The sequence below is a fragment of the Podarcis pityusensis genome (genome assembly GCF_964106645.2).
Source record: "Podarcis pityusensis genome assembly, chromosome: 16".
NCBI lineage: Eukaryota > Metazoa > Chordata > Lepidosauria > Squamata > Lacertidae > Podarcis > Podarcis pityusensis.
Genome location: NC_138041.1, coordinates 11862870 through 11878316, shown reverse-complemented (window position 1 = coordinate 11878316; position 15447 = coordinate 11862870). Strand labels below are relative to the sequence as shown.

The 15447-nt window shown below is 47.5% G+C and overlaps 2 protein-coding genes and 1 long non-coding RNA gene across 3 annotated transcripts; 1 reads left to right on the top strand and 2 right to left on the bottom strand.

Moving 5' to 3' along the window:
• Positions 1-853: 853 nt before the first annotated feature.
• TRMT112 (tRNA methyltransferase activator subunit 11-2) lies at positions 854-3466 on the bottom strand. The gene is made up of 4 exons (XM_080984922.1): positions 3283-3466; positions 2039-2140; positions 1354-1446; positions 854-1125 (listed from the first exon to the last, which is right to left on the bottom strand). The coding sequence occupies exons 1-4, from the start codon at positions 3361-3363 to the stop codon at positions 1024-1026; spliced, it is 378 nt and encodes a 125-aa protein (XP_080841048.1). The 5' UTR covers positions 3364-3466; the 3' UTR covers positions 854-1023.
• Positions 3467-4535: 1069 nt separating this feature from the next.
• On the top strand, positions 4536-14414 carry PRDX5 (peroxiredoxin 5). Its single transcript, XM_080984859.1, has 6 exons — positions 4536-4785; positions 6861-6995; positions 7887-8018; positions 11490-11528; positions 12965-13029; positions 14065-14414. Exons 1-6 carry the CDS (start codon positions 4633-4635, stop codon positions 14168-14170), a joined length of 630 nt encoding a protein of 209 aa, XP_080840985.1. The 5' UTR covers positions 4536-4632; the 3' UTR covers positions 14171-14414.
• Positions 7088-10269, bottom strand: LOC308465179. Its single transcript, XR_013980323.1, has 2 exons — positions 8112-10269; positions 7088-7411 (listed from the first exon to the last, which is right to left on the bottom strand). It is a non-coding gene; the product is annotated as an uncharacterized lncRNA (long non-coding RNA).
• Positions 14415-15447: the final 1033 nt, after the last annotated feature.

The window sequence follows — 15447 nt, the reverse complement described above, 5'->3', positions numbered from 1 at the left end:
CCCCTTCCTCGTCTTGCTGTGTAGCCTCCCTGGTTGGAATGTGTCCTTGAACTCTGATAATCCATGCTTCTTACTGGCCTGGATGAAGAGATCTTTGTGAATTTGTAGAAATTTCTGGAATCTCCTCCAATATCCCGCTTGCTTTTCCCCACCTACCACTGGCACACGTTCCAGCTGAAAGAGGCAAGAGATCCTTGGAGGGGTGGCAGAGTGTCAATGTGGTCCTCAGATCAAAAGGACTTTGCCATCCCTGTCTGAATTCTCTGTAATACTGACTGGAGCTCTGGGAGGGTGAATGCACTTTCCCATCTAACCCCCTCAAAGTTCAGGATGAGGAAATTCTACCTCCTGACAACCGAGGCAGAGTCTGAGCGGTGATGGGATAGCGCCACTTTGCCCGCTTGAACAAACAACATCAGGCCACAGATGACTGAGCCACATACGTCTGCAGGCCACAAATTACTCTGGAAAGCTGTCCTGATTTGCAAAGAACACCCTGCACATTAAACAAAAAACCTAGCACATCAGGGAGAGCTAGAGCCTCCCTGCTCCTGTTGCTGTGCTTACTTTCTACTTACAAGGTGTGTTGTTTTTAAATAAACTGATATAGGAGTGCATTCAAAAATGGCATTCCCCGCCTGCAGTCTAAAATACCACCGTTCATTCTGGGACCTCAGAACTCTGCAAGCTCATTCCGTTGCACAGTTAAACCCACTCTGTATTCTTGGGGGAGGAAGAAGAGAAGCGTCTGCTAAAAACGTTGAAGAATAAGGCTGAGAAACGGGGAGATCAAGCACCTGCACAATAAGGGGCAACGACAAGAGATCCACACAGTTAAATTGACACACCGAGATTCAAGAACTTGCATTTATTTACATGCACAAAAAAGCAACCCAATATTATATTCAGAGCATCTCCTCCCCCCAACAGAAAAATAAGGGTGCTGGGCTTTCCACAGGAACATATCCCACCCTCCCTCAACCGCAAGGCTTGCTTCTCAAAGCTCCACTGACACAAACCAGCTCAAGTCTCCTCTTCGCTCAGCAACATGTTGGGTATCCCTTTAGTTATGGGAAACTCACGCCCAGTATCTGGGCATTTCAGCACACCTTCCACCACTTCCACCTGCACAAGAAGAAATATAAAAACAGCAGGTAAAGGGAACTGCACACCACTTTGGGAGTTGAAAACAGGAAGTGGCAAGGTGAAGAGAGAGAAGATAGGTGGAGATATCACAGCATTGGAAAGATGCTAGATTTTGTTCCTAGGAATTGAGGCAAGTGGTCAGACTCTGCATTATGACAGTTTTCTGTGGGTCGGGGTGGGAAACAGGCAAAGAAGAGGTTCCCTTACCTCCATCAGCACATGATGGACTTTTCGAAGGAAATCCTCATTGCTCTCGAAGTCAGGGATGGGCTCAGGGGGCAGGTCTGATCGGTGACCCAACTGCAGAAGGGTGCAGAATATAACAGTTTGTGCCATTTTCACAACCTTCCACTATTCAAGGACCAGTTATCTCTCTTTAACCACCAAATACTGGATATTTTACTCCACCCACGAGCTTCGCTCTGGCATTTGTCTGCTCAGGTGGCGGCAGAAGACAGGGTAGGCCCACCTCCACCAAGTCAGGAATGGAAAACTTTTCTGTCCTCCACAGGCAGTCTTGACTGACTGCGGGGAACCTATATGCTCCTTGCCTTAGATCTCCACCAGTCAAGTAACACACTTGAAAATCTGTGGGCTCCTTCCCCTTCCTATGTCACTTGGTTCATTTGAGACATACAAGCTGTCCATTCTCCAGACTGTGCAGAAGTCTAAACACAAGTTTATTTAGGCATACAACACCCTTCAGTTCATAAATTCCTAGGGTGGTTTACAGTAAATGAAGGAAATCGTGTGTGTGTGTGTGTGTGTGTACACACACATACAAAAATATAAATAGCAATTGGCTGTAGGAAGGGAAAAAAGAGGCTACACCTCTATAATTCTAGCCAGTCTCCCCCTACCCCCCAAAAAACTTCCAGAGCCAATTACTCACACTCTCCGCTGCCTCTACCAAAGCTGCCCATTCCACCTTGGGTACCATCCGCGCTGTGAACTCCGGGTTGAAATCAACATTGTTCACCTTCACTTCTGTGGCCTGTTAGAGGGGGGAAAGGCTGATGGGAGAGCAGTGTGGCTCAAAGAAAAGGGAACAAATATTTCCTCCCCTGCATTTCTCTAAGTGTAGTAGGATTCCCAGAGGTGGGAGGGGTGGAGGGGGAGGAGGACAGAGAGAATGGTATTGGAACAGGCATAGTCCACATGGTGCCATCTAGATGTACTCGGACTACAACTCCCATCATCCCTTACCATGCTAGCAGAAGCTGATGGGAGCTGTAGTACAATGGCATCTGGAGAGCTCCACATCGGCCACCCCTGCAGCAGAGCTTTATGTCACATGCAGTATGGTAACAAAGGCATGACATGTGAAGTCCCAGGTACAGAATTCCATTTTGGCACTAAACCTACTAATGGTGCAAACCTATCCCAACCTCTATGGAAATAAACTCCATTGAGCTCAATGGGATTATTTCCAAGCAGATATACGTAGGACTGGACTGTAAGCAGATATGACAAAACTGATGTGTATTACTTCTGCACCACAAATCTACAACAATAATAGCCTACAGATTACTAACAATCTAAATAAAGAAATTTCAGCACATGAAATGTGCTATATAAATGAGAGTGGATGCAGTATTGTGGCTAAGAAACTGAACTAGAAAGCCACTAATTCACTTGTCACATAACTGGCAAGTGGCCTTAGGGGGAAGATGTGTGTGTGTGTGTTTAAATAAATCAGAGTTTTAATATACGCCATTTCCAATGAGGCTCTGTTTGATACCCCAGAGAGCCACTACCAGCAAGTTCGACAAAGTTAGATGGACCAACAATCTGACTTGATATAAGACAGCAATGCTGTATTCCACATACTCCACCTTGAGTCCCTTGGACAAAAGGTAGGATATAAACACAGTAAATAACGAGACCAAGCTCAACCTTACAGCGTTGTTTTTCAGCTAAATGATTGTTCATAGCAAGCACTATAGAGATACTAATTACTGGTGATTGTTGTCAGCAAGCATAAACACCAGATTCCAGTTAGGCAGCAAAAACAAAGCGGCGGGTGAGTGTGAAGGAGGGACCCTGGCTGTCAAGTCCCCACGTTATATATACTCTGCTCCCACCACCCAATTCTAGAGTGGGAAAGTGGGCGTGGTCTGAAGAAATCCCCGTTACCTGGATACGAAGGGGGAATCCTCCACCGGGCCTCACTCCTCGCACGTGGGAGGTGAGCATGTTGTGCGTCAGGAGCTTCATGTTTTCAGGACAGCGGCCACCAAAGCAAGCGAAGGTAACATGTGCGTGCGTAATAAACTTCGGACAACTTCCGGTTTGGTTGAAAGGCCGGTTTTTCTCACCCACTTCCGGCGGTCTTTTATCACTCACTTCCGGCGACCGTGCGCAGCGGCCCTCCCGCGCGTATGAGAAACCTGACCTTCCTCCCAGTCAGTTCCGGTTAGTTTTTGTTCCCAACCACGTGGAGCTGTAGGTGGGGCAGCGTTTGTTTTCTACCCCCGAGGTTGCTTGGAAATGTGTCAAATAGCCATACTGTATTGTTAAGTGTTTGTAAACAGCGCGGTCGGTATACAAAAAAATTGCGCACCTCGTAGAACTGGCAGGCTTATTTGCCAATACAAGGTAGTGAGGAGCGGCCTTATTACGCAACTCGAAAGCCAAAGCGTTTGAAATTAGAATGCAAAGAAGGCCGAGCAAGCAAGCGCGATCCTGCACGTGCTTAACTCAGAAGTCACTCCCTCTGTCCAACAGTCTTCTTATTCCAAGTAAGCACTGCGGTGCTTTGCAGCCTTGCAGATTACTCCTGTGTCTGTTCGGGAAATAAATGCCGTTAAAACCTATGAGACACAGCTCCCAAGTCAGGCGCTACTAAAATCACTGGGATTTACTTTGCGAGTAAAAACATGGAAATCTGTGCGCGTAAGGATGGGCCTACTCCCCAAACACGCGTGGCGTAGGAAAAGTCTTACTCGGAAGTGAGCCACCACTAAACATCAGTGGGGCTTACGCCCGATAAAATGTACATAAAGACTGCAACCTGTTGCAGCCCATGCTTGTGCCACATTAACTCAGGAGTACAGTAGGTCCTCCTGAACTTCATGAGGTTTAATCCCGGGTGATCAGCATACGAGAGTGTTGCCTGCTGAGGCTACGCGTGCTTCCTCGAGAGCAAATTTCCCACGGTGTTCAATAGGACGTACATATTTAGGAAATAAATGCCCAGATGTTCATATCCTGCAAAAGTAGGCTGCACGCCTACCTGTGAGTAAGTGCCACTGAAATTATTTCTGAGTCTTCTTTGGCGATCACGGTCGTAGAACTGGGACAATCTGGCCGAGCCGATCGTGATAATTCCGAAGCATGCAAATGAGGTGCATGCAAATTTCCCCACTAGCCCCCCTTGCGGTGGAATTAAAAAGCGGGCCTGGGTGCTTTGCGCCTGCACGACTTGGAGGAGGAGGACTTCAAAGGGCCGGGGTTGCCGTGGCAGCTGTCACTCCCGCGATTTCCATGGCAACGAGGTGGAAAGGGGCGGAGGTGCTGGGCTGGCTGAGTCGCCGCTGGGGAGCAAGTTCAGGCTCCCCTCTTGGAAAGGGTTGGTCGGCAGCAGGGATCGTTCAGCGGGCCTTTGCAACCGGAGCACCAGCCATGGCGGCCCTCAAGGTGAGTCCTAGGAGAGGGGAGTCTGCGGAGAGAGAGAAAAGACCCTCTTCTCCAGAGCCCCTTGCAAAAGAGCGCCCCCTTCCAGCCCCATAGAAGCCAGGCAACCCAAGCAGCCCTATAGGGCATCTGCCCAGGGTCTGTGCAGAATATGCCCTCCTCCCGCAATGGACAAGGACAGCCCCACAGACACAGAGGACGGGCCAGCTTTGGAAGCCCCATTGCAAAAGAACAGCCCCAGCCCCATAGAATTCCATCTGGGGATCCGTGCAATAGAAAGCCTATCCCTCTCCTGCAAACGAACAGCCCCAGTGAGTACTGTATAGGCTGTTTCACAGCTCCCCACAGTGCATCAGTTCTGGGGCCTATGCAGTAGAAAGCATTTAGAGAAAAGTAGCCCCCGCCCCACACCTGTGTAGTAAACCCTGCTCCCATGCAGCCCCATAGGACACTCCTCCGTCCTATAGAACGCTAGCACTGGAAGGCCCATTGCAAAAAGAAAAAAACCTCCAACCTCATAGTAGTCTGGTATCTGTTTACTGCGGGGAGGGAACAGGCTGCCTCACAGCTCCCTGTAGCCCACCAGCTCTGGAGTCTATGCTATCGAAAACCTTTAGAAAAGAGTACCTCCTCAAGCCCCATAGAGCAAGCCCACTCACCCCCATGCAGAAGAACAGCTTCACTGAGGACAGATGGTTCCTGAGATCACTAGTCCTTGGTCTCTGCAATAACAAGCCCTAATGGGAAAGAGACACCCCAGCCTCAGGGAAATTGGGTGCATCCCTGACCCTGTAGAAAGGCAGCCGCCCTTGATCTGTGGGGCTGCCCCGCCCAGTACAAGAGTGAATGTCTAACCAAGGAATGCAGTGGGAAAGAGCACTCCAGACGTTAAGCCCACACTTAAGCCAGTCAAATTCAATTTCTTAAAGGTTTACATGTTTCTGCTGTGCCTGTAGCAGAGGTTTCCTAGGGTTCCATCAGATAAAAATGGGACATGACTTTCTAGGACCTAGCTTTGGGGGGGAGAAGGGCAGTGGGAAAGCACCTAGCCCCATAGAACACAACCTCTAGGTTATGCAATAATGGTCAGGAATGATGGGAATTGTAGTCCTTCAAAGGTGAGAAAGGCTGAAGAGACGTTTTACCTGCGATCCCTCTAACCTTCCCTTGGCTGCGCCATTTGAATACCAAACCTTGATCCTTAGCACATGTGCTTTACCACATACGTTTAGGGTTATGGAACTGCAGGGAAACCCACATCCGTTAGGCCTGAATACCTTGGAGTCCCCACCACCAGAGCAAAATAGGAACATAGGAAGCCACCTTATACCAAGTCAGACCTTTGGGTTTTGTCTACACTGACTGGCAGAAGCTCTCCAGAGTTTCAGGAAGGGGGGACATCACCAGCCTGACCTGGAGATGCTGGGAATTGAACCTGAAACCTTCTGCATTCAAAGCAGATGCTCCCCCACTAAGTTGCAGCTTTGTGTCCTCTTTCCCCTGGATCAGGGTTTGGGTTACTTGTGGCCCTCAGAAGGTTGCCAACAAGGGAATGTGGCCCTCGGGATGAGAAAGGTTTCCCCTCCTCCTGAATTAAGAGGACTGCGAGTCCTGTGTGCTTTATAATAATAATAATTTATTATTTATACCCCGCCCATCTGCCTGGGTTTCCCCAACCACTCTGGGCGGCTTCCAACAAAACACTAAAATACAATAACCTATTAAACATTAAAAGCTTCCCTAAACAGGGCTGCCTTCAGATGTCTTCTAAAAGTTTGGTAGTTATTTTTCTCTTTGACATCTGGTGGGAGGGCGTTCCACAGGGCGGGTGCCACTACCGAGAAGGCCCTCTGCCTGGTTCCCTGTAACTTGGCTTCTCGTAGAGAGGGAACCACCAGAAGGCCCATAGCGCTGGACCTCAGTGTCCGGGCAGAACGATGGAGGTGGAGACACTCCTTCAGGTATACTGGACCGAGGCCGTTCAGGGTTTTAAAGGTCAGCACCAACACTTTGAATTGTGCTCGGAAATGTACTGGGAGCCAGTGTAGGTCTTTACTGCTCTTTCCTCTCTCTGACAGGTTGGAGACAAGTTGCCCAGCGTGGAGGTCTATGAGGGTGACCCTGGCAACAAGGTGAATGTGGCGAGCCTCTTCACAGGCAAGAAGGGGATCTTGTTTGGGGTGCCTGGTGCGTTCACTCCAGGTTGTTCAAAAGTGAGTAAGACCTGGGTGTGTCCATTTCCCCAGACACCCTTCCAGCCCAGTCCCAATCTTTTTCTTTAATTATTCTTTATTAATTCTGCAAATAAAAATTAATACACCTTTATTAAGGCTGCAGATCATAAATAACAAAAAAAATATGAACGAAATCCCCAGAATGACAATAACGGTAAGAAAAACAAACAAATGAAATACAATAACAAAAGTTAGCGTTTAGTCTGATTCTTCTGCCCTCTCCCTATCATGTAGCATAAGGTGCCCAGGATACTTGGCGCTGATCTTCCATGTCAAGTCTTTTATCTGTTGAGAATTCCATTAACCGGCATGCCTGGCCTGGTATATTTGGGGCCTCACCCGTCCCAGTCTTTGAATCCAAACTTGATGGTACATTGGCAAGAGCTGTAGGAAAGCTAGAACGACAATAAATCTTTTGTAAACAGCCCTGGGGCCTTCTGGATGAAGGATGGTTTTTAAAAAAAAGAATTAAGTAAAAAATCTTAGCATTCAAACCAATGCTGTCATTGTGGTCAGATATGACCCTCCAGAACCACGGTTGGGAAGCAGGCCTGGCTCTGGCTAAGAATTGGAAGTGGGGTCTCGTAAGAATGGTGTGTTCTCAGCCTAGGAACTTCTGCCCTGAAGACCTACATCAGGGATGGGGAACATGCAGGCTCCAGATGAGTAGACTCCCAACTCCCATCAGACCTAGGCAGCATGGCCAACCATCAGGAAAGATGTTGTAATCCAACAATATCTGAAAAGATGCAGGCTCCCCATCCCTGGTGCTGCTTTCTGCTATTCTTATTCCCCTGTTCCCTTTATGTGCTACCCCATGAAAGTCTCTGATAGTTTGTTCTTCCCTGTTGCACCCACACCCTGACACAGACTCACCTCCCAGGCTACGTGGAGAAGGCAGGACAGCTGAAGGGCAAAGGAGTGGAGGTCATCGCCTGCTTGTCTGTCAACGACGTCTTCGTCATGAGCGAGTGGGGAAAGGCTCACAAAGCCGAGGGAAAGGTAATGGGAGAGTCACATTTTTTAAAACAGCCAAGTTTCTAGTCCTTATTGTCTCCATCTCTCTCTTGCTCCCTCCCCCACACACATACACACCTCGGACTTCATATATGGCACCTCCAGGTAGCACTGGGTGAGACTCCCGGTCTGAAATCCTGGAGAGCCACTGCCAGTCAATGTGTTTACCATTTTGGCATATAAACTGCATATAAATTTAAAAAATATTATTACCATTATTATTAGTAGTAGCATTAGTCTGCCCTTCACCCAAATGACCCAGTAGAGTACAACAATTTATAATATTGAGCTACAGGGACCAATCACAGCTTCCTATCTGCTCCCAGTTAGTAGCTGGAGGCTGGGGGAATTTATATGAGTCCTCCAGCCATTTCAAGTTTTAAAGGCTCTTTGTGCAGGGAAAGGATCGGTAGTGAATTAAATGCTTGGCTCTCGTCCCCTGCTCTCTCAATCCCACTAGAACTAGAAAGGGGACAGAAAATGCTCTCTGCTGCTTCCGTGATTCTCCCAGGCCCTGCTTGTGTCTCCAGATAGGCAAAGGTTCCTCGTTAAGCAAATCACCTCTTCAGAATCCAGGTATGTTAATGAATTTAGATAGCGGAAGGGAGAGGAGGATAAAAAGTTAACAGGGCCAGAGGGAATCCTTCCTATTCTTGTAGTAGCAGAGGGAGGTGGATTGCTGCAAACTAATCTGGAAAGTTTTTTAAAAAAACATATGGCAGGAACCATGAGACGGAGTAACAGCCATCAACTTGGATTAGGCAAATTCCTGGAGTAGAAGGCTACCGGTAGCTACTAGCCAAGGTGGCTGTTCTCACTGCACTGTCAGAGGCAGTCTGCCTCTGAATACTCGCTACTGGGAATTGCAAGGGGGGAGAATTGCCATTGCTTGCAGGCTTCCCATTGGGGTCTCCACTGCGAGGACAGAGTTCTGGACTGCACAGACCATTGGCCTGTCCAAGGTCTCTTTGTATATTCTTCAGAGTGGCTTATGTACAATCGATTAAAACAAGATGCCCCCTGCCCTCAGGCTTACAATCTAAAAAAACAAAAACAAACAAAAGACACCCAAGGGGAAAGGGCCAGCGAGGGCAGAGGTGGGGGAATTGAACTTGTGTACCATTTCTTAGAACACAGGCCACAGATTTATTGTTGTTGTTTAGTCGTTTAGTTGTGTCCGCCTCTTCATGACCCCATGGACCAGAGCACGCCAGGCACTCCTGTCTTCCACTGCCTCCCGCAGTTTGATCAAACTAATGCTGGTAGCTTCGAGAACACTGTCCAACCATCTCGTCCTCTGTCGTCCCCTCCTCCTTGTGCCCTCCATCTTTCCCATCTTTTCCAGGGAGTATTCTCTTCTCATGAGGTGGCCAAAGTATTGGAGCCTCAGCTTCACGATCTGTCCTTCCAGTGAGCACTCAGGGCTGATTTCCTTCAGAATGGAGAGGTTTGATCTTCTTGCAGTCCATGGGACTCTCAAGAGTCTCCTCCAGCACCAGAATTCAAAAGCATCAATTCTTTGGCGATCAGCCTTCTTTATGGTCCAGCTCTCACTTCCATACATCGCTAGTGGGAAAACCATGGCTTTAACTATATGGACCTTTGTTGGCAAGGTGATGTCTCTGCTTTTTAAGATTATTTAGAGCCAAAGGCCAAGGCCTACCAGAAAAGAAATATTCTTGTCTGGCTCCTAAAGCTATGTGATGACAGCAGCAGGCAATCTTCCCCAGGGAGAGCATTCCTCAAGCAGGGAGTCACCTACATAATAATAGTTTCCTTTTGTTGTTGTATTAATAAATGTCACTGGTTTTGTAAAAGAATGGCAAGCAGGGTTTAAATGAACACAGGAATCTGCCTTCGGCTGAGTCTATCTAACTCAGTATTGCTGTATCTATTGTTTAACAAAATTTATATACCGCTCAATTAAAAAAAAAAAAAAACACACAAAGATTTAATTGGTTCACAAAAATACACCATCCATACTGACTGGCAGTGACTCTCCAGGAAGTTTCTTCCAGCTTAATCTGGAGATTCCATGGGTGATTGAACTTGGGACCTTCTGCATGCAAAGCAGGTGTTCCACTACTAAGCTATGGCCTTAGGCTGCAAAAAAAGAGAGAGAAAGTCAGAGCTGCTTTCTGTATTCACCCTCGGCTATCTGAAATTTAGGGGAAATGCTGGCTGACAGGCCCAGACAGATACACAGAGAGCTTTCTCTTCATTTCTCTCTCTCTCTCTCTCTCTCTCTCTCTCTCTCTCTCTCTCTCTCTTTTAAAAAAGCTTATTTTCCCCTCAATTTGGCATTAGGTGTATTTGTTTAATGAGCATGGTAGAAGTGGGAGGGTGGCTGGGAGAGGCTGTCTGGAGGGGGTGGAAAGACACCGCGATCCTGGCTTCAGCAAAGCAGCACATGCCTCTCTCCTAGAAGTGCTTTCTGCTCTGTCCTCCAGGCGCATTGCACAGGCAAGACTTGCTTGTGTAACTCTGGGAACGGCTGTTTCGTTTGTTATGCAACAGCTGGCTTGCAACAGAGAGCGTTCCTTTTCAAGGAACTGACTTGCAGGATCTGACCAAAGTCCTTCTGTTCTGGTCTTGCGTAAAGGAGAAAGGCTGTAGATCTGTGGCAGAGCATAGCTGCACTGCAAGCAGAACATCCCAGGTTCAGTCCCCAGCATCTCCAGGCAGGGCTCAGGGAGAGACTCCTGCTTAAAAAGGTGGAAAGCCGCTGCCAGTCAGTGTTAAAAATACAGTGGTACCTCGGGTTACAGACACTTCAGGTTACAGACACTTCAGGTTACAGACTCCGCTAACCCAGAAATAATACCTTGGGTTAAGAATTTGCTTCAGAATGAGAACAGAAATTGTGTGAAGGCAGCTGGAGGCCCCATTAGCTAAAGTGGTACCTCAGGTTAAAAACAGTTTCAGCTTAAGAACGGACCTCCAGAACAAATTAAGTTCTTAACCCGAGGTACCACGGTACAGTTCAGGCATCCCCTCCCCGTTGTTTTGTTTGCAAGGGGAGCAAAGGGGAATTCTGCCCCAGACGGAATCAGAAGAGTCTGCATCCAATAGTGAAAATAACATAAGGAAAGCATAATATTAGGGGAAATATACTTTGTGGACATGTGTATGTTGGACAAATCTGAATACAAAGGGACATATGTATTAGGAGAAATTAATGTGCCGGTGCATTTTAATGATAACTTAAATTTTAAAAATCTCAAAACAGATGTGAAAATGTGGAGAACTGAATTTGAGATTGGGGAAACGAAAGAAACTGAAATCCTCTCATCCGAATGGCCGCAGTCATTAAACTTTGGTGTTTTTGCAGGGTTTGTAACAAATTTATTTTAAAGGTTTGCGCTTCTTGGACGTCACTGCTCAGCCTGCAGCGATTCTGCCTATTTGAATAGCAGTGGTCCCCTTAAATGTTTGTGTTTTGCTTTCTCTCCTCAGGTCCGGATGTTGGCTGATCCCACAGGAGCATTTGGGAAGGTACTGAAATTTCTTGTCGTAGGGCAGGGCTGGGGAAACCTTATTCCAACTCTTTGTCCCCCACCCCCACAAGTCAACTTTACTGGTGGGCAGGGGGCCACTCACCGGACAATCATCTGATGTCATGTTGACATCAGGTGACTGATAGGCTCTTCAGCTGACCTATCAAAGTTGGCCTGTGGGGGGTGGGGTTGGAGGTGTCTGCTTCAACACTGCGCACTCCCTGCTGATGGAGAGGAGGGCATGGTTTGATGAAATGTCCTCAAGAGCCCCTGTTGCGGAGTATCAATGTAGGCTTTCTGTCCTCCTTGCTGCCCTGAAACACACATCTAGGATCTCTGGGTTGAAGGATCCTGAGCAGCACAGCTGGAGAAGACCCTCTCTCTGTCTTGAGACCCCAGAGAGCCACTTCATATACCTCCATACTGCTGTCAGTTTGACACTTAAAAGTGGTTTATTTATTTATCTGCATAGATTGGTCCTATGTCCATAGCCACTTCAGAAAGAACAGGTGTGCTAGGACTCCACCCCTAAGGGACCACTGTCTACAATCAACATGGAGAAACAACAGAGCAAGTTAGGAGGTGAAGGCATGAGCAGGAAGCAGGCCTGGTGCCAGCAGTTGCTCAGTAAGGCCAGGTACTGGCCAAGTGCCCCGGAGGCTCAGAAAGACCCCTCGCCTATGCAACTCAGCTGCGCCATCTTTACCACCCTCCTTACTCTGCCCCAGGCAACTGAGGCTGATGGGAGACAAGAGTCTAGTGACATCTGAAGGGAACCCAGTTGCACAAGACTGCAATAAAGTATCATGTGGGGCCAGGAGGGAGCTAGGGACGTTTTTCAACCTGAGGGCCACAATCCCTTTTAAGCAACCATCCAGGGGCCACATGCCAGTGCTGGCTGGGGGAAGAGCAACAATTGTAAATTGTAACTAGGTTAGTTTACATCCTCCATCCAGCCAAGCGAGAATCGTAATTGGATATTTCAGTGACACATTCCAGCCAAACCAAAAACACTCAAGGAGAGGGTGCAAATCGGGACCAGTGAGGGGGTGTTACCTGGAGGAGAGTCCTGAGGATCAGAACAAGAGGTCTGGAGAACCACAATAGACCCCTTGATCTGAGGTTCCTCCACCTAGTGGCTAATGGAAAGATCCAAAGGCTCCTGAGAAAAACATGTGGTTTTTTTGGGGGGGGGGTCAACTGGAGGTGTTCGGGAAGCAGATCCTGGCAATAAGGAGTAACGAGGGAAAATAGGCCAGAGTCATTCCAGGAAACGGGAGTCCATTTGACAGCTGAGAGTGGCAGTATTTAGTGATGCCTGCAAAACATGGACCCCTAGGTGTCAGGTTTTTGTTTTTTTATAACAGGGCCAGTATGCGTCTCCCTTCTTGCTCTCCTCTAAGTTCCCACCCAATTGTTTCCCCTTTCACACAGGCCACAAACCTGTTGCTGGACAAAGAGCCACTCCGGGAACTTTTTGGGACCCAGCGATCCAAACGGTAAGGGGAACTGGGGGTAGGAGAGGCAGAATTTTAAGACCTGGGTGGCAGAAGAGCAAAAGAACAAAGAGCCAGCCTCTTCCCTTCTCTCCAAACTGCTGCACATCTTCCCTTGGGGATGGAAAGAAATTCATTTCAGTTACGTTTAAAGCCAAAGCAAATCCCCGCTTTCCAAAACAGTATGAGAATTGAGAACCAAAACACAGCCCTGCTTTGAAATCTGCATGCATCTCAATTTTGTGACACAGTTCTCCAGCCAAAATATGTTTACAAAAATGTGCACATTGGGGGGAAATGTGCATAATTGAATACATTAATAGAATCATAGAATGGTAGCATTGGAATGGACTGTTTAAGAATCATCTAGTCCAACCCCCCTCCCATGCAGGAATCACAGCTAAAGAATCCCTGATAGATTGCCATCCAATCTCTTTTTTTTAAAAAAAATGTGCAGAAATTGCTTGCAAAAAATGTGTAGCTTAGTCAAAACTGTATAAAAAAATGCTGTTTCTCGGGATAAAATTAGCACTAAAACACTGAAGAACTTTAATCAGGTTTAAAAATATATATAGCAAATTGCCTCAGAAATGTGAAACCTGAATTTAAAATGACTGGAAAAATGAGAAACTGAGAACACCAAAACTGACATATCCACTCTGGAGAGTTTGGCTGTTAGAACTGCTCAGGTGGTTGCAGCTCTGCCCTGTTTTTGAAAGCACTAAGTTTTGGAGTTGAAGCGCCTACACTTTGGAACTCCCTGCTCTTTGATATTAGGGAGGTTCATTTCCTGCATCGTTTTTGGGCCTGCTTGGGAAACTGTAGCTCTCTGAGGGGAACAGGGGCCCCAGCTCCTTTGACAAACTACAGTTGGCAGGGTTCTTTGGGGGAAGCCATGGCTGTTTTAAAGTGGCCTGACACTGCTTTAAACGTATAAGTGCAGATGGGGCCTTCTTAAGTCACCATCCAAATGTAAAAAATCTAAACTTTTGCTTGTCCTGAGCCGTGTGTCTCTTCCATCTCTGTCTCCCCCTACAGGTTCTCTTTGGTAGTCGAAGATGGTGTGGTGAAGGCCCTCAACATAGAAGAGGATGGCACAGGCCTCACCTGCAGTTTGGCCAGCAACATCCTATCTCAGCTCTGAGACCTGGGACACCGCGGCTGTTAACCGTCTCCTAAACCCTGACAGCAAGAGACGCACAAAAGCACCCACCCTCACCTGGTTCTTACTATGCAGAAGGGATGGTGGGCTGATTTATTTCCCCCTCACAGCTTCTAAGATTTGGCCTTTACAAGGGCAGGGATATGTATGTAGCTGCTTTGAATCTCTTCTCTGTCTTGACTCCGTTATCTTGGACACTATTGCCTGAAATAAAAATTATACTGGATTTCTCTATTGTGGTTTTCTGTTAACTGAGGGTGCGCCCATGCCAAGATGGCATTCAGTTGCTTATTGCTGCTATTATTGTTTCTGTTCCTGTTGTTACCGTTGAATTATTAATCGTCTTCTAAAGCACCGTCTCAAGGTAATTTACACATAATTTAAACCAGTTAAAAATGGGAAAAAAAACAAAAAACCCACAACCATTTAAAGCAACACTAAAACCCTAGCAGAGGTGGATGCTTGTGGAAAAGACTTATTTATCCAGCTGGGGGAAAGCCTCTAAACAGTCACAGTTTCACCCAAAGAATCCTGGGAACTGTAGGTTTGTTAAGCATGTTAGGAGTTGTGAAGAGACCACTCAAGAGAGCTACTATTCACAGCAGGGCTAGCTGGCTAAATTAGTCCTATTTGGGCCAGCGAGGAGACTAGGGGAAAATTAGCTGTGGGATCCCAGAGCGGGTAATCTTCATAAAAAGGGGAAGGGGAAGGAAGGAAGTGGAATAAAAGATCAGGCTAAGTTCAAATTGAAAGCCAGGCAGAATAGCTCTGTCTTACAGGCCTGTGGAAGGAAATTAAATCCTGCCGGGCCCTGGTCTCCTGGGGCAGAGCATTCCACCACTGAGAAGGCCCTGGCCCTGGTGGAGGATAATCTGACTTCCTTAGGGCCTGGGACCGCTAAACTATGATTATTCATGGACCTTCAGGTCCTCTGTGGGGCATACCAGGAGAGGCGGTCCCGTAAAATACAAGGGCCCTAAGACACAAAGGGCTTTAAAGGTCAAAACCAGCACCTTAAACCTGACCCGATTCTCCACCAGGAGCCAGTGCAACTGGTAAAGGACTGGGTGAATATGCTCCCATGGCAGGGACCCCGTGAGGAGCCTCTAACCCTAACCCCTGCGGCTCCATGGAAAGGGAGGCATCAAGGATTACACCCAAACTCTTAACGGAAGGCACTGGCTCTAATTGGGCCCCCGCAAGAGAAGGGAGTTGGTCCCTCATCCCCATACCATCCCAAAACAGCCAGAGGACCTCTG